The 22,108-nt window shown below is 40.2% G+C and overlaps 2 protein-coding genes across 3 annotated transcripts in view; one reads left to right on the top strand and one right to left on the bottom strand.

Moving 5' to 3' along the window:
- ZNF81 (zinc finger protein 81) overlaps nt 1-22,108 on the top strand; it is a 65,606-nt gene that overhangs the window by 2,579 nt on the left and 40,919 nt on the right. The window contains exon 2 of the mRNA XM_029241326.1: nt 3,660-3,905. Coding sequence (XP_029097159.1) covers nt 3,834-3,905 — 72 coding nt within the window. The 5' untranslated portion in view covers nt 3,660-3,833. The remainder of the gene's footprint in view (nt 1-3,659; nt 3,906-22,108) is intronic.
- Nucleotides 446-972, bottom strand: LOC114906515 (uncharacterized protein C8orf59 homolog). 2 transcript variants are annotated; one of them, XM_029241328.1, is made up of 3 exons: nt 879-972; nt 626-654; nt 446-520 (listed from the first exon to the last, which is right to left on the bottom strand). In XM_029241328.1, exons 1-3 carry the CDS (start codon nt 970-972, stop codon nt 446-448), a joined length of 198 nt encoding a protein of 65 aa, XP_029097161.1. The 2 variants fall into 2 exon arrangements, with proteins under 2 accessions (XP_029097161.1, XP_029097160.1); XM_029241327.1 differs by having other exon boundaries at nt 446-654.

Genomic DNA, 22,108 nt, shown 5'->3' on the forward strand with positions numbered 1-22,108 from the left:
CTCTCTCTCTCTCTCTCTCTCTCTCTCTCTCTCTCTCTCTCTCTCTCGCGCTCTCTCGCTCTCTCGCTCTCTCGCTCTCTCGCTCTCTCTCGCTCTCGCTCTCTCTCTCTTTCTCTCTGTGTGTGTGTGTGTGTGTGTGTGTGTGTGTGTGTGTGTATGTTTTTAAACTCTTCTTTATCTCATTTGCTAGGGGGTTATCTGTGACATCCGTCATTTTAAAGGACCAGCTCTTTGTTTTCTTTAAACTCCCATTGTTATATTTATTTGACTTATTTAAGGTTTTTATTAGTTACTATTTTCCTTTCGGGGGGTTGCTTCATTTTGGTTTTTTTCTACTTCTGACGTTTTAGATTGAATACTTAGCTCTTCTTTGTATTTATTTATTTATTGTATAAAACATTTACTTTGTTGGTCTTTGGGGGCAGTTTGATACATCACCAGTGTATTACAGCTGAGCCATTAATCTTGTTGCTTCCTCACCATTAACTGGTTCATTTTTATGACACTGCTGAGGAGTCCGCTGTTTCTGCAGAGGTTCAAGAGAAAGGCCTTTTAAGAAATGTGCAGGTTCCTTTTGTATATCTCCAGAAGCTGTTTCCACTCTATTAACTTTTTCATCATTCACAGTGTTTATCTTCTTAAGATCAGTGGTAACTGGTTTTTGCTGTTTTTTTTTTTTTTTTTTTTTGCGGTACGCGGGCCTCTCCCTGCTGTGGCCTCTCCCGTTGCGGAGCACAGGCTCCGGACGTGCAGGCTCAGCGGCCATGGCTCACGGGCCCAGCCGCTCCGCGGCATGTGGGATCTTCCCGGACCGGGGCACGAACCCGTGTCCCATGCATCGGCAGGCGGACTCTCAACCACTGCGCCACCAGGGAAGCTCGGTTTTGCTGTATTTTTTAACCTTAAAGTTTTTTGGCTGGCTCTATGGAATACATTCCTGGACTTCTGCCCTCTTAGTTTGTTCTTGGCCATTGTCTTTGATACCCTCGTGCAGCTGCTCAAGCTCCAGGTGATACCATCTGCACCTGTTATATTTATTTTTAATTAAAAATAAAGCCATTTAAATCTATAAATTTCACTCTGTATACAACTTTAGCGTGTTCCATGACTTCTGGTAAAAATTGTTTAGCTTCTGTATTGATTTCCGACTTTGATCCTGGGTTTTTTAGCAAAGTGTTTCTTTTTTTTTTTGCGGTACGCGGGCCTCTCACTGTTGTGGCCTCTCCCGTTGCGGAGCACAGGCTCCGGACGCACAGGCTCAGCGGCCATGGCTCACGGGCCCAAGCCGCTCTGCGGCATGTGGGATCTTCCCGGACCGGGGCACGAACCCGTGTCCCCTGCATCGGCAGGCGGACTCTCAACCACTGCGCCACCAGGGAAGCCTGTTTCTTTTCTCTTAAGACAGATTTATTTATTTAGATATATAAAACAGACTTATTTATATATATTCGATACCTTAAAATTCACCCATTTAAAGTATACAATTCAGTGGTTTTTTGTACATTCACAGAGTTGTTCAGTCATCACCACAATCTAATTTTAGAATATTTTCAACACCCCAGAAAGAAACCTTGCACACATTAGCAGATATTCACTATTCATGCCACCCCCCACCCCCAGCCCTAGGCAACTTCTAATCAGTTTTCTGTCTCTATATATTTGCCTGTTCTGGACATTTCATATAAATGGAATCATAAAATATGTGGTCTTTGTGACTGGCTTCTTTCACGTAAGATAATGATTTCAAGGTTCATTCATGTTATAGCGTGTATTGGTTCTTCTTTTTTTATTGCCAAATAATATTCCATCGTATGGACACACCAAATTTTATCTGTTCATCAGTTGATGGACATTTAAGTGCTTTCTGCTTTTGGGCTACTATGAATAATACTGCTGTGAATATTTGTATACAAGTTTTGGAGTGGACATGGGTTTTCATTTCTCTTGGTAGATACCTAGGAGTGGAACTGCAGGGTCATATGACAACTCTATGGGTAGCATTTTGAGGAACTGCCAACCTGTTTTTCAGAGTGGCTGCACCATTTTACAATTCTACCAGTAATGTATGAGCTCAATTTCATTCACATCTCACAAACACTTGTTACTATCTTTTTTTTTTTTGCCATCTTTGTGTATACGAAGTAGTCTCCTAATGAATAGAACATTTTTGATTTTTAAAAATATTTATTTATTTTTTGGCTGCGTCGGGTCTTAGTTGCGGCATGCAGGACCTTTTGTTGTGGCGTGCAGGCTCTTCGTTGCAGTGCGCGGGCTCCAGAGTGTGTGGGCTCTGTAGTTGCAGCAGTCAGGTTCTCTAGTTGTGTCGCACGGGCTTAGTTGCCCTGTGGCATGTGGGATCTTAGTTCCCTGACCAGGGATCAAACTGGCGTCCCCTGCATAGCAAGACAGATTCTTAACCACTTGACCACCAGGGAAGTCCCAGAACATTTTTGGTTTTGATTACATTTCCCTAAGGACTAATGACGTTGAACATCTTATACTATAATCAGAGAATGTAGTCTGTCAATTCCCAACATTCAGACATCTACAAGATTTTTTGTGTGGCCAGGTTATTTGATAGAATTTTGTAAAAGTTCCATGGGTGTAAGAAAAGAAAGCATATTCTCTTTCTTTGGCACAACATCATCTTTATGTGTTTAAAATTTAATTTGTTCATACCTTTAATTTTATTTTACTCCTTATTTCTTTTACTCTGTTGTTTCCTCTTCATCTCATTTCTTACTTTTGTTGTCCTAATTAAGTTCCTCTTCATTTTATGTGATACTTACCCTTTCCCAACAAGAATGACTAAATCTGTAGTGCCTGTATTAGTTGATCGTAATGAAATTGTACCTCAGTTTGGACACAGAGACACCCTCCCCTCCCTAGTTCCCTCAACAGGAGAAACATTTTTCACCTCTGGATGTTTTTGAGGTAATTAAAAATTTTAGTCCCAGGCTACTAGTATTTTCCTTATTGCATATCTCTTCTGTTTTAAGAAACTTTACTTAACATTTTTATTCCAAATTACGGTCATGTTTTCAACATTTGTTAAATAGAACCATGTTTATTTTGAGCCTCCCACATAAAAGGTACCATGTGATGTACCACTGAGAATGTGAACTTGAAAGCCTGGTAGACTGAGTTTGATTTAACATCACAAACCTCTGTTTCTGTATGCATAAAATGAGATAATAATAACTACAGCAACACATGGATGACGTGATTGTTGTGCAAATTAAATGAGGTACCTCCTTCTGTATATTACATGAGTCCTTGTAATAACAGTACTTGCTAATATGAATTAAATGTTTACCTGGGCCAGTCTGGTGCTGAGTGCCTTAAAAACATCATCTCATTTAATTTTCACAACCCCTTGAAATAAATAGTTTTGATTTGTTTTGGGGAAAAAATCTGAAGAAACATTTTCATATTCATATAGCTAAAGGTTGGCAGAGCTAGAAATGAAGCTTTTATTAATTTTAGTCTAAATCTCATGGTCTTGCTCATATTCCATTGTAATGAATAACTTGAATCGGTGTTGATGTGGCTTTGTCTACTCCACAGTATCCAGTGTCGTGAGCTATACTTCGGTGCCCTCAGGAAGCGCTTGTGGGGTGAATGTTGAATGCCTGACCAAGTGGACACTGTCTTTCCAGGTTTCTTGGAGTCTCTGTGGAGCCCCTGGGCCAGACCCCATAGTGAAGGCTGCAGGATCTTCCTTCAGGCCCCAGCAGCTCTGGTTGAGTCCACAGGTGCCCACCTGGCCTCGGGTTCCTGGGAAGAGTGGAGTTGTCAGCAAGAGAGCCCAAGTGCTTAGGCCCAGGGGGAAGATGCCAGCCAACCGGTGCGCTCCTGGGCCATCCCTGGCCCTGACTACAGGGGGGTGTGACAACTCCTGTGAGGTAAGGAAGAAGAAGAGGTGCCCAGGGACTGGAATTCATCCAGAATGAAAGATAATATCTCATTATTTGAATTTGTATGACTTTTTTTTTAACCAGGCAACATAATCAGGGGATTTTTATTGGATTTATTTCCCTTATGTGAATTTCCTTTTCCTGTCCATTGCTGATTTATTTATTTTAGCTTATGGATGTTTACAGGTTCTTTTTGAATATTAAGGTTAATAACCCTTTATCTTGCTTATATATTTTTGTGAATATTTTTTGCCACTTTGTAATTTGAAATTAGTTTCTAGTTTTATTTATAAGTGGCAAAAGGTGCCAAGTAGTTTTTGAAGTCTTCTTAAAACAGTGGCTCTTCCCTGCTTTGTTTCTCCCAGATTCCAACTCCCTAGAAGCAAGCATTCTTAATCTTTTTAATGGATTTATTTTTTTTTCTTTTTGGGCATTATCTATTGACTTTCCACTATGGAAGGTAGAGATTCAGCTTTTCCTTGCACCTCCACTCATATACACATTTGTCTCTAGCTATCACTGTTTTTATTAGATCTACTGTCAGGGCTTATTATTGTGACTGTTTATAGTTAAGTCATGTAGTGTCCATGCTGTGATTACTATTTCTGCACAACTTTTCCTTTTGCCTGGAATTAACTATTTTTTTTCTGGTTTAGTCATTTCTTTGCTTTACTATATACATATCAATAATTCAACTCCAAATTCTTTCCAGTTGTTTAAATCTCCACTCTGTATATTCAAACATATTAGGTAATGATCATAGTGACAATAATTATAAACACTCATATAATGTTTACTATATGCCCAGCAGTGTTACACACACACTACATATACTAACTCATCTTCCTAACAACCTGGAGAAGTAGGTACCATTGTTATTCCCACTTTATAGAAGGGGGAACTGGGGCATAAAGAAAAACTATCTGGCCCAAGTTAACACAGCTAGTAATGGAGGGGGGGCTATCTCAGCTCTGAGTATCATGTCTTCTCTTTGAAGAAATCTCTCCTGGACCTTACTGATTCACTGAAGGCTGGTTTGGTTGCTCTCTCAGCTTCACACACAGCTATGACCTTGGTGTGTTCTGTTCGCCATCCCTCAGGAAATCCTTTTTACCTCTGTCTTGTGTCAGATTTCCTTTCCTGGGAATCCTGTCCTTCCTTCCTGTTTCCTGGATCCTGTGTCTTCCTCTTTCTTGGTTTACCCCCTAATTTTTTGGAGCACATCCTCCAATATGTCCCTGAGAATGGATGCATGACAGGTGAACTTTATGAAGCTTTGCATGTCTGAAAATGTCATGCAAAAATGTATTTATATAATATACATAATTGTATAAATAAACTTATAGAAGTAAAAAAAAGTAATAAATACCATGGAAATATATTTATTTGACCCTGACACTAAATTTATCTTTTTGGCTGGGTATAGAATTCTAGGTTGGAAATCATTTTTGTGTAGAATTTTACAAGTCTGTTTCCAGTCTAGTCATTTTCTACCCATACACATGTTTTCTCTGCTTTTCAAAAAACTATTCTTGTTCAGTTGTTGATCCTCCATATTTTAAATTCTTTGTCCTACTGATTTCCATTTCTTTTGCTTTCCTTTCTAGTTTTTTTTTAAACTTCACCTCCCAGGTTTTCTTCTGTGTCTCACATTAATGCTGTTCTGTATTGTTGGAGGATGGAGGCAATGAAAAGTGCCCACCAAACTGGGAAGGTATCTTGAGACTGAAAAATGAGGCAGGCAGCTCCATATAATCAATGGATCAGTTTATTGTTATAGGGTAACTTACTCACAGGGTGGGATCAAGGGGGCGATGATCCAGAAGTATTTGCAGCTGCATTCCGCACAGCTGAGGGACGATTGGGACAATTTCATAGTTAACCTAGGGTATGGGGGTATGTGCTTGGAAACAGGAAGTGCATTCCTAAGTCAAGATTTATGAATGGGTAACTGGTCTTATGAGCACTGGGAATATGTCAGTGAAGGTCTTCATTATTGTTTATAAATTTATTTTATTTTTATTTATTTTTGGCTGTGTTGGGTCTTTGTTGCTGCATGTGGGTTTTCTCTAGTTGCGGCAAGCGGGGGCTACTCTTCGTTGTAGTGCATGGGCTTCTCTTGTTGCGGAGCGTGGACTCTAGGCGTGCAGGCTTCAGTAGTTGTCGCACGCGGGCTCAGTAGTTGTGGCTCATGGGCTCTAGAGCACAGGCTCAGTAGTTGTGGCACACGGGCTTAGTTGCTCCGTGGCATGTGGGATCTTCCTGGACCAGGACTTGAACCCCTGTCCCCTGCAATAGCAGGCGGATTCCCAACCACTGCGCCGCCAGGGAAGCCCTTCATTATTGTTTAAAGACTACCAGAGCGTAGAGGCCACCAGACCTAACGATCGTGAAACAATATCTATTAACTACAAAGCCCTTGGTGACAGAGAAGAGGCTTACTACACAGTACAGCTCTAGGCAGGGTCACTGGAAGGACAGGAGGAACTGCAGAGGCCCAAGATGGCATCTGTTATGATGACAACCGTACATAAGTTTTTATTTTAAATAGCTCTGTTTCTTTTCAGGATATTCCCTTATAATAGCATACTATTTTTGTTTTATGGATGTAGCATCTTATCACTCTAAGGATATTAGTAATAATTTTTTAATCTAATTTTTCAAAAGTAATAGACACATGGCTCAAAAATAAAAAATTAAAAAATATATAAAAATTTTAAATATACAAAACTATATAGTCTAAATTCTCTTACCCATCTTTCTCCTATCTGTTCATCTCTCTTTAATACATATAACCAAGTTAGTTAGTTTTCTCTGCATGAGTTTCTTTATGCAGATAAAAGCAGCTGAGAACATATTCTTATTTTCTCCTTTTAAGTTCATGAAAGGTGTCCCACAAAACAAATTTTTATCAATTTTTAGTAACTTTAGGTCTTTTGGTGAGATAGAATATGAATTATAAACAATGCTGCCATGAACATTTTTGTTCATGTCTTGTCATGTACATGTGTCCACCCTTCTCTTGACTATATGCATAGGGGTGGAGTTAGTGGGTCATAGATTCAGCCTATCTTTTAAAAATGTTTTTATTGTGAAATATAACATATATCCAGAAAAGTGTGCAAAACAGACATGTACAGTTCAGTGATTTTTCACTATATAGGTCTAGAAAATACCCATAGTCAGCATTCCAGAATCCCCCTATTTCCAAAGATAGCTACTCTCCTGACTTTTATGATAATTACTTCCATTGAGAAGAAAATCACAAGACACAGAGTGGAAAAAGAAACAGACAACAGAGGTCTTATATCCAGGATGTATAAAGAACAACAAAACAATAAGAAAAAGCAGACTACCCAGTAGTCAGAGGCCTTATTTGAATAGGTGTATAACAAAGGAAGAAATCCAAATGACTAATAACACCTGAGATGGTACTCAATCTCTTTAGTCATCAGGGAAATGCAGAAGTTAAACCACAATGTAATACCACTACACTCCCACCAGAATGGCTAAAATTAAGAAGTCTAACAATGACAAGTGTTAGCAAGGATAGGGGGTCATATCAGTAGTTCATATACTCATTTCAGCACATATAGCTGCTGCTATGTTAGCTCATATCAGCAATTCATATGCTGCTGGTGGGAGTGTAAATTGGCACAATCTCTTTGGAAAACATTTTAGCCTTCTTTATCAAAGCATACATAGACCATATGAGGAAACACTTCTAGGAAAATACCCAAGAGAAATCCTTGGCTAATGTACCGGGACACACATTTAAATGCTCCCTGTAGCATTACTTGTAACAGCAAGAAACTGGAAATAACTTAAATGTCCATCAATAGTAGAATGGATACAAAAATTGAACATAATATTGAGTGAAAGAATCCAGACACAAAATAATTTGTATTGTTTTAATTTATGTAAATTAAAGCAGAACAAAACCATATTGTACAGGGATGTATGGTTAGGTGGTGAAACTCAAAAGCAAGTGCTTACTATCAGAGGCAGGATAGTGGTTTCCATGATTGATGGGGAGGCTGGGTGGAAGGAGGGAAAGAGGCATGAGGAAGGCTTCTGGGCAAAGAGGTGGCAATGTTCTGTTCCCAAACCAGAGTGGGAATTACGTAGGTATTTGCCTTGAATAATTAGTTAAGCCAAATATTTATGTTTCATGTATTTTTTGAATGAGTATTATATTTTATAAAAATCTTTTGAAAAGGAAAAGAATATCTACCCTCCAATTTTGACCGCAGTCTCCCATAAACCCTTTCCAAAGACAGCTACAAAAACATACATACATACACACACAGACACACACACACTCTGCTATAGCCATTTTTAAACTTCCAACACTTTTCTCATTTAACAATAAATCTTGGTGATCATTAAATGTCAGTAGATGTAATGAGTTGCCTCATTCTTTTTAAAGGCTGAATCTTATTCAATTATATGGATATATCACAATATAACCAGCCCCCCATTAATAGACATTTAAGATGCTCCCAGTCTTTTGCTATTACAGACAATGCTGCAATGAAAATCCTTATTTCATCCTTATACATATTTCAGTTGACACAAGAGGAAATATGTTTAAAGAGAAATTTCTGCAAATGGAATTCTCAGGACAAGTGATATATATGCATTTTTATTTTTGATTGATATAGCAAAATGACCTTCTTTGTGAGTTGTACCAGTTGTATAAGAATGCCTGTTTTCACCGTACCCAAGACAGAAGAGTGTCTTGTCATATTTTTCTTTTTGGCCCATATAATAAGTTAAAACATGGTATATTAGTACAGATCTAATTTGCATTTCTCATGTTATGACTAAGGTCGAATATATGTAACTGTGTTTAAAGATCCATTTATATTATTTTTCCTGAGCTGATTTTAAATTTCCTTTGCCCATTTTTCTATTAGGTTTTTGCTATTTACGTATTAATGACAGTAGCTCTTTGTCTGGGTCTGTCTCTGGGTCCCAAATATTTTCCCTCAACTTCTCAGTTGTCTTTTAAAGGAAAATATTGACTTTTTCTCCGTGCATTTCACATAATTGTGCTTATCAATCTTTTATGTCCTCCAAGCTTTGTGTCATAAGTAGAAGGCCTTCCCCATTGCTCAGCTATATTTAAAAATAAATTCCTGCATTTTCTTTTTAGTATTGGTACTTTCATGTTTTTAGTTTTGCTTTTACTTCTGTGACTATCTGGATTTTTGGTTGTTGTTGTAAAGCCTTAGCTAGGGATCAATCTTCATTTTCTTCAAGATGCCTACACATTTGTCCCATTACCAGTTATTGAATAACCTATATTTTCCCCACTAATATGCAGCACTACATTAGGATATATATATATATATATTTATATTTATATTCTAATACATAACTCTGGGTATATTTATGTACCTTATTCTCTTCTGTTGATCTAATAGTCGTAGTCTTTATGATTCTAATTCCTCTGTATTTATAGTTTATTCTAATACATAGGAGGGCTAAGTCTCTGATTACTCTTCTTTTTGAGAAATTTACTGTTTTCTTGACTGTTTTATTTTCCGTACACAATTTATAATCAGCTTACCGAATTTAAAAATAATCCTCTTGTCATTGTCAGTGAGTTTGCATTAAACTTGTATTTTAAGATACGACCATTCGTCTCTTTATGATAATTCAGATTTACTACTAAAGTACAGAGTATGTTTGTATTTTTTTCAAGTAATCTTTGCATTTTCCATTAGTGTGATAAAGTTTTCTTCAAGTATATTTTTGACATCAGTGCTTGTTTCTGTTATCTAAATGAAAAAATACAATGCAAATGTATGTGAATGTATATCATTACAAAATGGAACTAAAATGACAATTATACACACAGATAGTTGGAGAGTGAGTGAAAGGAAAAACAAAGAATCCTGTGGTTCTCTTATTCTTGTTCAGGAGAACGATATAGATATTGATGGACCTTGTTAGAGAAACAAGCGTATACTTATGGTTCCCTTTTCTCCACATCCTCTCCAGTATTTATTGTTTGTGATCTTTTTAATGATGGCCATTCTGACTGGTGTGAGGTGATACCTCATTGTAGTTTTTATTTGCATTCCTCTAATAATTAGCAATGTTGAGCATCTTTTCATGTGCCTATTGGCCATCTGTATGTCTTCTTTGGAGAAATGTCTGTTTAGGTCTTCTGCCCATTTTTTTGATTGGGTTTTGTTGTTGTTGTTATTGAGTTGTATGAGCTGTTTGTATATTTTAGAAATTAAGCCCTTGTCGGTCACATCATTTATAAATATTTAAGGGAGACAGATTTCTAATCTCAGTCATTCATGAGACAGAATGGGGAGTTGGAGGGTCTGTGTCTGGCCTTGTCTGCAGATACAGGCAAAAGGAGAAAGGTCTGCATTTGTTCTTGTCACAGGTAAAAAGGGAGTCGTTTGCAAGTCGTATGGGGGTCATGGGAAAGAGTGGACAGCCAGACTTATCTAAGTAATGTGGGAAGAATGGTTGTTTGTGGTAAGTCATTTCTCAAAAAGGAATACAAATAGGTAGGAGGGATTTCTTAACTGTCACTGTTTTCAGGGCTCAGGTGAAGTTCGACATTGTCAGGGGTTCTCAGTTCTGTTTGAAAACTTGCGTCCTAGATGTCCATGCCCCCGGCCACATGGCATTCTTCTGCCCCACAGAATGGCTGAGTGATGACCAAGGGAAGTGGTTCAGGGAGACATTTGGAGGTGTTGGCAGGTGTTTTGCGTGTGAGATGCAGGAGCTGGGACCCTACCTGCTGTTTCTGACAGACTTCTTAGCAAGATTAAGGGGAATGGTGATAGCATCCTGGTCGTAGGTACTGGAAGACCTGACAGTTAAATTTAAGGCTCTTGTAACAGTTTGGGAGAGATGTGCCAGGGCATTTTCCTTTGTGAGGAAGGCTCCAGGGGGTGGTTCTGAAAGGCAAAGATCATTAATGCCTTTCCCTTTCCTGTACCTCCTGAGGTCTGAGGTGTTTCCTCTTCAGGTTCTGTGTTGTTCCTCATCCTCTACTGACACAAAATCATTATGGCCCATTCTAGTAGCTATAAATTCACCTCCCCCTGCCCAATTATCTTCTACTAGTTCCCAGGCCTTTCATCTGAATGGGTCAGGTACAAGAAAGACAAGGGCATTTTTATAGATCTCTGTTATGTTGTGCACTTTGGCCCATAGTAAGCGATGTACTGAACCAAGTAGTAATTAACCTTGTGATCTAGGATAGTGTCCATCCAACCAGAGAATCCAGGTAGCTGAACCAGAATTAAATTTCAGTCTCTCAGGCTCCCTCCCTGCTGGCTGGGCTGCCACGCAGAGGGTTACCAGCCAGGCTGGTCTGGGGTCGCTAGGTGAAAGAAAGATTATACCCAGGAATGTTCAATGGAGGATCCCAGATTGTCAAAATATGTCCATATAACCCCTGATCACTAATTACCCAGGGAGCAGCTGAAAGGAACTGATTACTTTCTGGGAAGAGCCATATTCGTTGACCCAACTGCTTTACTAGGGTTGTGGACCAGAAGGAGGCAAGGGTGATAGAGTCTGAAATCCTTTTGAGTCCATTTCTGAGGAGGCCATTCCAACACTGAACAATACCAGATGCTGGTGGATGGTTGGGGAGTGTGGAAGTCCATCAGATACCTGCCTGTCATTACATGGTTTTGCAGTAAAAGGTGTACCGTTTTCAGGCTGCAGATAAATAGTCCAGGATGCCGAAAACTTGACACAGATGAATTCTAAGGGCCACAGCAGTGTGGCTGGAGTCAGCTGAGCAGAGTGTAACACTTCAACCTGAAAAAATGTCAGCAATGGTGCAACAGTGGTGACATCCCTGAGAGCAGGCTCTTGAGGTGTGATGCAGTATGCCAGGAGCAGGCGGGCCCACAATTCATGCAGTGTGTCCTTCCTCATCCCAATGGGTCATCTTTTAGAAGGAGTCATGTTTTGGCAGGCAATGGTAGCTTCTGCGTCAGAAAGCTATAGTCTTGCAATTTGCGTCCAGTCTGTGATGATGGTTGTGTTGCCATGTCCATGTGATGATGGATGCAGAAAAGCAATAGCAGTAATATAGGCCCTGAAGGCTCCATCAGCAGTGTGATTCCTGTCAGTATCATCGGAGACTGGACCCTTACCATGGGCACCTACGTGGGTGACCCAGACCGTTCAATTAGTAGCCTTGTTTTGTTTCCATGGCCCACGATACCAAAGAAGGCTGCCCAGTCTCCCAGCCTGTAGTCTTCCAAGTGGGAGACTGAACAGCTGGACATTGGCAATAGCTTAAGAGTCAATAGATATCAAAGGGAATATTGGCCAGAGTTACAAGCATAGGCTTGAGTTCTGCCTGCTGAGGGGAGTGCTCACATCCATTCTCAGTTCTACTAAGGTTGAACAGCCACAGAGCCTGGTAGAAACCATTAGATTCCAGCTTAGACCACTCATTAGCGGATCAGGTCTAGGCATTTGAGGGATCTTCTATGAATCGAGTGCCCCATGAAGCCCAGCAGCCTTGCTCCACGGTTGGCAGAATGGGAAACAGATTTTCTCCCAAAGGGAAAATCTGTCCCATTTTCATGTGAAGCCAGGCCAGCTGTGCTCTTGAATATATTCTTTCCTTTTGACAAACGAGGCTTTTGGGCCCTTCCCACCTTGTTAGTCATCGAGTCTTAATTGACCTACCCCCAAAGGGGAGTATCAAGCTGGAGGGTTTGCAAGGCCTCCATGAGTTAGGTGTTCAGTTTCGACAAGGGCCCAGTAGTAAGCTAATAGCTGCTTTTCATAAGGGGTATAGCTAGTAGGTGTGTAAGGAAGACGACAAAGCCTGTAACCTAGGGGGCTTTTCCAAACAGAGGCTGCCCCCCGTTGCTAGCAGCCCCAGTAGGCAACACCATCAGTTACACGGACTGGTAGCTCAACAGGGTCATTTAGGCTTTGGGGACCCTGAAGGCAGAGAGCAGAGAATGTGCCACAGCGTGCCGGACAGCATCCTACACTGACCGTTGGTTTGGGCCTCACTCAAAAGACATTGTGGTTTAGCCAATATAAAGGATCAAATAGAATGTCCAGGTGAGGCACATATTGTCTCCCATTCCCAAAGAGCCCAGTGTGATGTTGGGCTTCCTTTTTGGCATAGGGTTCAAAGAGATAGAAGTTTTTCTTTGATTGCAAGAGGGATAGAGCATCGTCCATCCACCCAGAGGTCCCAGACACTTTAGTCGAATTTTGTCAGGGTTTACCAGCGACCTCTGATGGCAAAGGCGTAATAATACTATGGGCGGAGCCATTGAAATTAAGGCTTCCGACTGGCTAACCAAGAAGACTTCATCTATATAGTGAAAAGCTTGGACAGCAGAGGGTAGAGGCAGTCTCGCCAAAGCCTGACCCACTCACTGGTGTGAAACGCCAAGGTACTCTCATTACTTCTGGGAGAGTACTGCCAACGTATATGGAAGGCCTTGCCATGTGAATGCAGATTGGTCGTGGTCCTTGGTGTCAAGAACTGTGTAGGGGCTGAGATTTTACCCTACTAGTAAGCTAAGAAGTTGGCTTGCCACAGTTTCAAGTATGTTGACAGAGGCCATGAGACTCCTGAGTCAGTGATGGGAGACTTTATTTGCCACAGAAAAATCAGTAGCCAGAGTCAGCGTGGTTGCATGTTAGGGAAAAAAAATTAAATCTCATAGCAACCCAGGAAATATAAATATACAAATATAAAATAGAAAGAAAATTGTTTTGTTATTGAATAAGCATCAAAGCAGACCACAGTGCGCATCACAAGCAATTAGCTAAAGAGATTGCAAAGACAGAAAGAAATCTCACCCTTTTCTGGGACAGAGCAGATAGAGTCCATTACCTGCTTGTTTTCAAGATAAACGATAACTTATCAAGTCCTCATGCAAGAGGACTTGACAGGACAATTCAGTCTACATTCTTTCATAGTTCATCCTAAGTTCACCTGGTAATGGGAGTGGCCATCTGTGCTAGTTAATTGCCTTTATCTAAAGGCAAAATCAAACTGCTCCTGTCTCTATTTCAAGCAGGTAGTTCCAGCTTAGAGCCAGGTGCCTAGGCTAAGCTCCCAGGGTGACAGGGAGATAGGGTGCTATCTTTCTTCCTTGTTATCTACATGTCAATGAGGTGTCTCCCAGACCCTTAAGAAAAACATTCCTGGGTTATAATGCTGACAAAAGGCTTATTTAACCTTTTAAAAGATTTACATACATATAAAAGGGGCAGAGGGAGGATTTACAAATACCAGGTTTCTCAAGGAAATACTCTAAGAAAAGGGAAGCGGTGAGGGGGGGGGAATCTCCTCTTTTGGCAACAGGGAAAATTCCATTTTTTTTATCCTTACAACTTTCCTTTTATAATAACACCACACTTTTCTAATTATCTCACTGCATTTTCTACCTTTCTGTGGGCAGTTTGCTGCCACCTAAATATCTAGTAAGTCCACACAATAGCTAAGCACAGCAATTAGGAAAATTACCATAGGGTGAATTTTAAAAGTCAGTGCAATATATGCGTTGGGGAAAAAAGCCTTTAAATATGTCTTACCAGTAGTTAAAGCACATTCTTGATTAGCAATGTGCAAAAGCTCTCTGTTCCTCATATGTTACTTTTACAAACTGTTGTATTATCTTTATTCCTTGCTCTTTCAAATGATTAATTATTTAAGTATTATTTTGTAGTTCCTTATGAAATCTTACCCAGTCCAAGGCCAAGGAGTAGCTCTCTGGGGGCCTGATAATTAATTTTTGTTTGTTTTTTGATGTGGACCATTTTTAAAGTCTTTATTGAATTTGTTACAATATTGCTTCTGTTTTATGTTTTGGTTTTTTGGCTGGGAGGCATGTGGCATCTTAGCTCCCTGACCAGGTATCCAACCTGCACCCCCTGCATTGGAAGGTGAAGTATTAATCACTGGACCACCAGGGAAGTCCCTAATTAAGATTTTTTTGTGGCTGCTTCCCACTAGCTATCGGTTTTACATTTGGTAGTGTATATATGTCCATGACACTCTCTCACTTCGTCCCAGCTTACCCTTCCCACTCCCCGTGTCCTCAAGTCCATTCTCTACGTCTGCGTCTTTGTTCCTGTCCTGCCCCTAGGTTCTCCAGAACCATTTGTTTTTAGATTCCATATATACTGTGTAGCATACGGTATTTGTTTTTCTTTCTGACTTACTTCACTCTGTATGACAGACTCTAGGTCCATCCACCTCACTACAAATAACTCAATTTCGTTTCCTTTTATGGCGGAGTAATACTCCACTGTATATATGTGCCACATCTTCTTTATCCATTCATCTGTCTATGGACGCTTAGGTTGCTTCCATGTCCTGGCTATTGTAAATAGTGCTGCAATGAACATTGGGGTACATGTGTCCTTTTGAATTATGGTTTTCTCAGGATATATGCCCAGTAGTGGGGTTGCTGGGTCATATGGTAGTTCTATTTTTAGTTTTCTAAGGAACCTCCATGCTGTTCTCCATAGTGTCTGTATCAATTTACATTCCCACCAACAGTGCAAGAGGGTTCCCTTTTCTCCAGCATTTATTGTTTGTAGATTTTTTGATGATGGCCATTCTGACCAGCATGAGATGATACCTCATTGTAGTTTTGATTTGCATTTCTCTAATGATTAGTGATGTTGAGCATTCTTTCATGTGTTTGTTGGCCATCTGTATGTCTTCTTTGGAGAAATGTCTATTTAGGTCTTCTGCCCATTTTTGGATTGGGTTGTTTGTTTTTCTGATATTGAGCTGCATGAGCTGATTGTAAATTTTGGAGATTAATCCTTTGTCAGTTGCTTCATTTGCAAATATTTTCTTCCATTCTGAGGGTTGTCTTTTCGTCTTGGTTATGGTTTCCTTTGCTATGTAAAAGCTTTGAAGTTTCATTAGGTCCCATTTGTTTATTTTTGTTTTTATTTCCGTTTCTCTAGGAGGTGGGTCAGAAAGGATCTTGCTGTGATATATGTCATAGTGTTCTGCCTATGTTTTCCTCTAAGAGTTTTATAGTGTCTGGCCTTACATTTAGGTCTTTAATCCATTTTGAGTTTATTCTTGTGTATGGTGTTATGGAGTGTTCTAATTTCAGCTCGGTGCTTTGTGACCACCTAGAGGGGTGGGATAGGGAGGGTGGGAGGGAGGGAGACAGAAGAGGGAAGAGATATGGGGATATATGTATATGTATAGCTGATTCACTTTGTTATAAAGCAGAAACTAACACACCATTGTAAAGCAATTATACTCCAATAAAGACGTTAAAAAAATAAAAAGAAAGAAAAGATTTTTTTCTTATAAGCCCAATGAATTTCTCCCGAGTTCCTGTTGTTCAGTAATTAACATCACACGGACATAATGTAGCCCTGCAGTAATGGTTCCATCTCCCCAAATAGTATTTCCCAGATGCAAAACACAGAGACAGCCATGGTCATTTCTAGTATATTATTATGAGGCACTCTTTGAAGGGTACAGATTGAACTTCCAGTGCTTAATGTAGTTTTAATTATTTTAAGTCTTGAGGAACAACCCAGCCTATGGGCCGTTGCTTGCATTGGTCCAAATCAATAACAGGCATGCAAATCTCCCTGAATAATAGGCATCTACTTTTGTTTATCCATACTGGGACTGGAGAGAACTTGCATCCGAAAATTAATACAGTGACATAAGACCTATCTTCTGCAGTCGCTATCTATAAATGCCAGGTTTCTGTTTGTCTATTAATTAGATGCTGTTTTAAACCATTCTTCTGTCCCTTCTGGTATAGTCATAGTGCAATACCTCTTTGTTCCCTTGAATATGCTGTAATTCTGAACTAGTGATGCTATCCTAGAGTTATTTGATAGCTAACTGCTCCTGGACTGTACAGATGAGTGGCTCTGAGACCTATGTGGTGATTTTTTTGCCCCATCATTAAATTATTCCAAACAGTCCAATTCCAGAATTTTCTCAGTTTCCATTTGACTTGAGTTTCCATGGCTTTTAAACATCTTGCATGATGTGATTCCATGCAGTTTGCCATTGTATTATGTGTTTTTGTAGTTATCCCAAAGCACCAAGTTTATTATTCAAAATCTCATTACCAAAAGAGTTAGCTATACCTGTGCCTGTTCCTGTTTCTTCCAGGATTGTATTCCGATAAGCCTTCGTTTGCCCTTGTGTGGTCCCAAATAGGCCCCTTAAACAGATTCCATAGTGGGAGGGCTCAGGGATACAAGTCTAGTTGTGAAGACTGATTTTAGCCTCAGATATATTAAGAGAAACTATCCACCTATAATCCTAGGGGCTATTAAAATAGACTCAGGGCATTGCCATGTTCCAAATGTAGTAGGGAGATCTTGTTTATATATATCTTACAGGGTCTGTTGATAGGATTCTCACCAGTTTGTATGATGTAATTTACCATCACTATCTTTACAGATATCAGTAGTCTTATTGAACCAAACCCTTACCATAGTAAAGGCAAGAGAACAGTTCTCTAGTAGGATTACTCCTACAGTTCTCTTGATTGTAGTATAGTTAAGAGAGTTCTTTCTTCTATAACAATCCTTCCAGTCAAACTAGTTAAAACATTTTTGTGTCAAATTTAGGGCTGGAGTATCTTGATGCATATTAGTTACTTTACTTTGGTATTATAAAAAATTACTAATGAATATGGTTCCACCTTTACTCTGCCAATAATTGACTTGTTTGACTTAAAAGTCCAGATCATGTCTATTCTGAGAATACAATATGGAGTTGATTAGAAATATGTAATTGTGGAGACCATTACTTGGAGTATAGAAAAAAAAAGCAGTGTAATATGTGTTTTCTAGTAAAATCTGATTCTTAGGTAGTTGAAATAACTCTGCTGTGACTAGGACAGCAAGGCAGTCTATGAGAATGGTAATGTTTGCTTGTAGGGGAGGAAAAAATAATTTTCTTTCTACCCTAAGTTCTTGGCTGAGACCCCTTTAATAAAAGATAAATTAATAAGAGAAAACAAGTTTATTAACTTATATACCTCATGTATATATGGGAGATACCCAGGGAACAATGAGTCACTCAAAACGGTGGCTTAGAATTCCGGCTTATATAGCATCTTCAGCAAAGAACAATAAATTTATGGGGAAACAACAGGACAAAGGAAAGCAGTTTTAGGTTTCCAAGGGCAGCATACTGTGGGAACATAAATATATGGGAGAAGGCTAATGGTACATAAAGGCTAGTTAATAAAGTTTGTTATGTAGGTGCCATCCCCAGGCTGATAGGGTCTAAAGTTGCCTCCCGTGATTAACTTTTGTCCTTCCTGGGAGAGAGGAGAGGAGAGACACCTTTGAAAATTTATATCTTTTTAAAAAAATTTTTATTGGAGTATAGTTGGTTTACAATGTTGTGTTAGTTTCTGCTGTACAGCAAAGTGAGTCAGTTATACATATACATATATCCACTCTTTTTTAGATACTTTTCTCATATAGGTCATTACAGAATATTGAGTAGAGTTCCCTGTGCTATTCATTGATCCTTATTAGTTATCTATTTTATATATAGTAGTGTGTATATGTCAGTCCCAATCTCCCATGGAAATTTATATCTTACTTTTAGGCAAATGGGAGGACAGGGAGCTTTTCTTGTACCTGCTTCTTCTCAACTGCATTCAGCTCAAAATAATCCTTATGCCAAAGTGACATATTCTGCTACTCTTCAACCTCATTTCCGTTGAGCTCAATACCAGTATCAGTCACTCTAGAAAACTTAAGTTTCAAGTTCTCTGTGGGAGCGACAGTCCAGTCCTCCTGAGGTACTGGCTTCATAGGGAAAGCATGAATCCAACTGTATTTTTTCTTTTACTTGGAAAGGTCCCTCCCAGTGTGGTGACAGCCTGTCTTTTCCTGGGACTCTTTTATGTAGATGAAATCTCCCTTTTGATAGAGGTGGCAGACTTTCCAGGGGGTCTTTCCAGGTTCTTATGACTTTATGTCTCAGGGTTTCTGGGGAAGAGAGAATCCCTTTTAAGAATTGAATATGATTATGGGAAGATTCAGTTAAATTAGGCACAGGACATGGTCTCAGACCAAAATTCATAGGCCTGCTAAACATAAGTTCAAAGAGAGTGATTTCATGCTTGCTGGCAAGGGTTGCTCTAATTTTTAACAAGCTAGTGGTAAAGCTGTAGGCCTTTTTAACCCTAATTGGTTGCTGAATCTTGGCCAATGAGTTTCTTTAGAGTTTGATTCATTTGCTGTACATGTCCACAGGAATAAGAATGATAGGCTATATGATAGCTTGTAGAAATCTGTAAACATTTTTGTAATTCTTGAACAGCAGTGGAAATAAATTGACTTTTTCTGTCTGATTCAACGTGCTCTGGTATCCCCAAAGTGGAAATTACGTTTATTAAGGGAACCTATACCATTGCCTGAGCACTGGCTTTTTGAAGAGAGGAAAACTTCAGGCCATTCTGACATCATACACACCATAAGTAGACAAAGCCTCCTATGTTCTGCAAGCATTACTTCTATGAAATCCAAGTGCCAGCAGTTCCTGTTGGATGGGAAGTTGGTTGGGGAAAACTGGTGCTTACTTTGGGAGTGGCCTGTAAAGAATTCTGCTGACAGATAGCACATCTCTTTAATATGTTTTGAATAAGTTCATCTCTTTGGTAGGTGTAGTGAGAGTCTTTAAAATGCCTTTATCAATGGTGAAAAACTGAAACTATTTCCACTAAGATCAGGAACAAGACAAGGTTGCCCACTCTCACCACTGTTATTCACCATAGTTTTGGACGTTTTAGCCACAGCAATCAGAGAAAACAAAAGAAATAAAAGGAATCTAAATTGGAAAAGAAGAAGTAAAGCTGTCACTGTTTGCAGATGACATGATACTGTACATAGAGAATCCTAAAGATGCTACCAGAAAACTGCTAGAGCTAATCAGTGAATTTGGTAAAGTAGCACTTCTGGGGGCTGGAATGGGGGAAGGGCTCTCCCACCTCCATGGCCTCCTTGCCTCCCCAGGGAGAGGGGAAAGGAGTCAGCCAGCTGTCGGTGCTAGAAGCTTCAGGATCACGCGCTCGGACAGCGGACTTTCTCTAAGAGCCCGTGCGCCCATCCTCAACCAGGAGAAGACGCTCAACCTCCCACATGTCCTGTCCACCTGGGTTTCAGAGGATCTTGCCTTCTGACCCGGAGGCAAAGGGATTGAAGCCATCGCCTTCCTCCCTTACTAGAAACACAAGAAGAAGCTGAGAGTTACGTGGCCGGATCAACCCAGGCTCCCAGTGCAGTGTTAGGACTGAGGGCCCCAAGGGGGCAAAGTGGGAGACTCGCCCCTTCCAGCTCATTCGCACCTGCTCCCTCCGCTCTGCTGTGGGTCGGGCTCTCTGCCAGGGTGGCCTAGCCCTTGCGTAGCTTTTGTGATTTGATGTTCTGTTTATTTACTAAGTGGGCAGGTTACAGGTGTGGTGCAGGAGTCCTGAGGTTTTGCTGCTGTATACTTTTTTTCTTTTTAAGATTTTGGTTTGTCAGGCTTGCTATGTTCATTTCACGCAGCGAGGGTTTTCTCGTGCCCGAGACGGCCACGGCCAGCAGGAGTGAGCTTTATTGTGTGAAGAGTTCAGGGAGGTCTGTGTCTTTATGCCTGTCTTACCCCTAAGTACTTCATGACCTTTTTTTTTTTTTCTTAGATTCCATATATATGTGTTAGCACACAGCATTTGTTTTTCTCTTTCTGACTTACTTCACTCTGTATGACAGACTCTAGGTCCATCCACCTCACTACAAATAACTCAATTTCGTTTCTTTTTATGGCTGAGTAATATTCCATTGTATATATGTGCCACACCTTCTTTATCCATTCATCTGTTGATGGACACTTAGGTTGCTTCCATGTCCTGGCTATTGTAAATAGAGCTGCAATGAACATTTTGGTACATGACTCTTTTTGAATTATGGTTTTCTCATTGTATATGTCCAGTAGTGGAATTGCTGGGTCATATGGTAGTTCTATTTGTAGTTTTTTAAGGAACCTCCATGCTGTTCTCCATAGTGGCTGTACCAATTCACATTCCCACCAACAGTGCAAGAGTGGGGGAAGGGTAAGCTGTGACAAAGTGAGAGAGTGGCATGGACATATATACACTACCAAACGTAAAATAGATAGTGGGAAGCAGCCGCATAGCACAGGGAGATCAGATCAGCTCGGTGGTTTGTGACCACCTAGAGGGGTGGGATAGGGAGGGTGGGAAGGAGGGAGATGCAAGAGGGAAGAGATATGGGAACATATGTATATGTATAACTGATTCACTTTGTTATAAAGCGGAAACTAACACACCATTGTAAAGCAATTATACTCCAATAAAGATGTTAAAAAAAAAAAAGAGTTCAGGGAGGGGGGTGCCAGCCCGGGGTATCAGTTCCCAAAACGAGGGTGACGGTACCGTTCTGAACACTTCACTCACTCGCCTTTTACTTGGGCCACCCGACTTCCTGTTCTCACTAGAAAGAGAAGTAATTTTCCAAACAAGGAGCAGGCCAAACACCGAAGGAGCTGGGCTTGCCGGCCGCTTCCCACCCTGCAAGAGTTAGCGTGGTTGGTTTGGGGTTTGGTTTTCACAATTTCTGAGTTAAAACTGCAGGCCGCTTCTGCCTCCCAAATCCCGCACGAGGGCACAGGTGCGTGGCGAGCATCCCAAGTGGCTGTAGCCATGTTTTAGCTGCTTGGAGACAGACAGTGGTGTTGAGGATGACACGGCCTGTCAGAAAATACCGGTTGAGGCAGACTTCTTGTATGCATATTCTACAGCACCTGGTTACTATTCCTGGCGAAATTCAAAGGACGGATCCTGGTTCATCCAGTCACTTTGTGCAATGCTGAATCAGTACGCTCACAAGCTTGAGCTTATGCATACTCTCATTTGGGTTAACCGAAAGCTAGCGATAGAATTCGAGTCCTTTTCCACTGATTCTGCTTTTCACGCAAAGAAACAGATTCCTTGTATTGTGTCTATGCTCACAAAAGAACTGTTATTTTTAATCACTAAAGAAATGGATGATTTTTTTAAATTTGTATGCCAAGTGAGGAAACGGTGTAACTGATACTATATTTTCCTCTCTCATTTAAATCTAATCTAATCCCCCAGGTGATACTTGGAAACATGTCACTTTCATAGAAATAAAACTACTATGAAGCTACT

This window comes from Monodon monoceros, unplaced genomic scaffold (assembly GCF_005190385.1).
Source record: "Monodon monoceros isolate NGI ecotype Baffin Bay Population unplaced genomic scaffold, NGI_Narwhal_1 Super_Scaffold_22, whole genome shotgun sequence".
Taxonomy (NCBI): domain Eukaryota; kingdom Metazoa; phylum Chordata; class Mammalia; order Artiodactyla; family Monodontidae; genus Monodon; species Monodon monoceros.

What these genes read in the sequence shown, in the direction of transcription:
- LOC114906515 (XM_029241327.1), bottom strand. Translation starts at nt 972, where the DNA reads ATGGCCAAGAACAAACTAAGAGGGCAGAAGTCCAGGAATGTATTCCAT. An exon ending in AAAAAATACAGCAAAACCGA is followed by an intron (nt 655 to 878) that starts GCTTCCCTGGTG and finishes AGCAAAAACCAG; the next exon opens with TTACCACTGATCTTAAGAAG.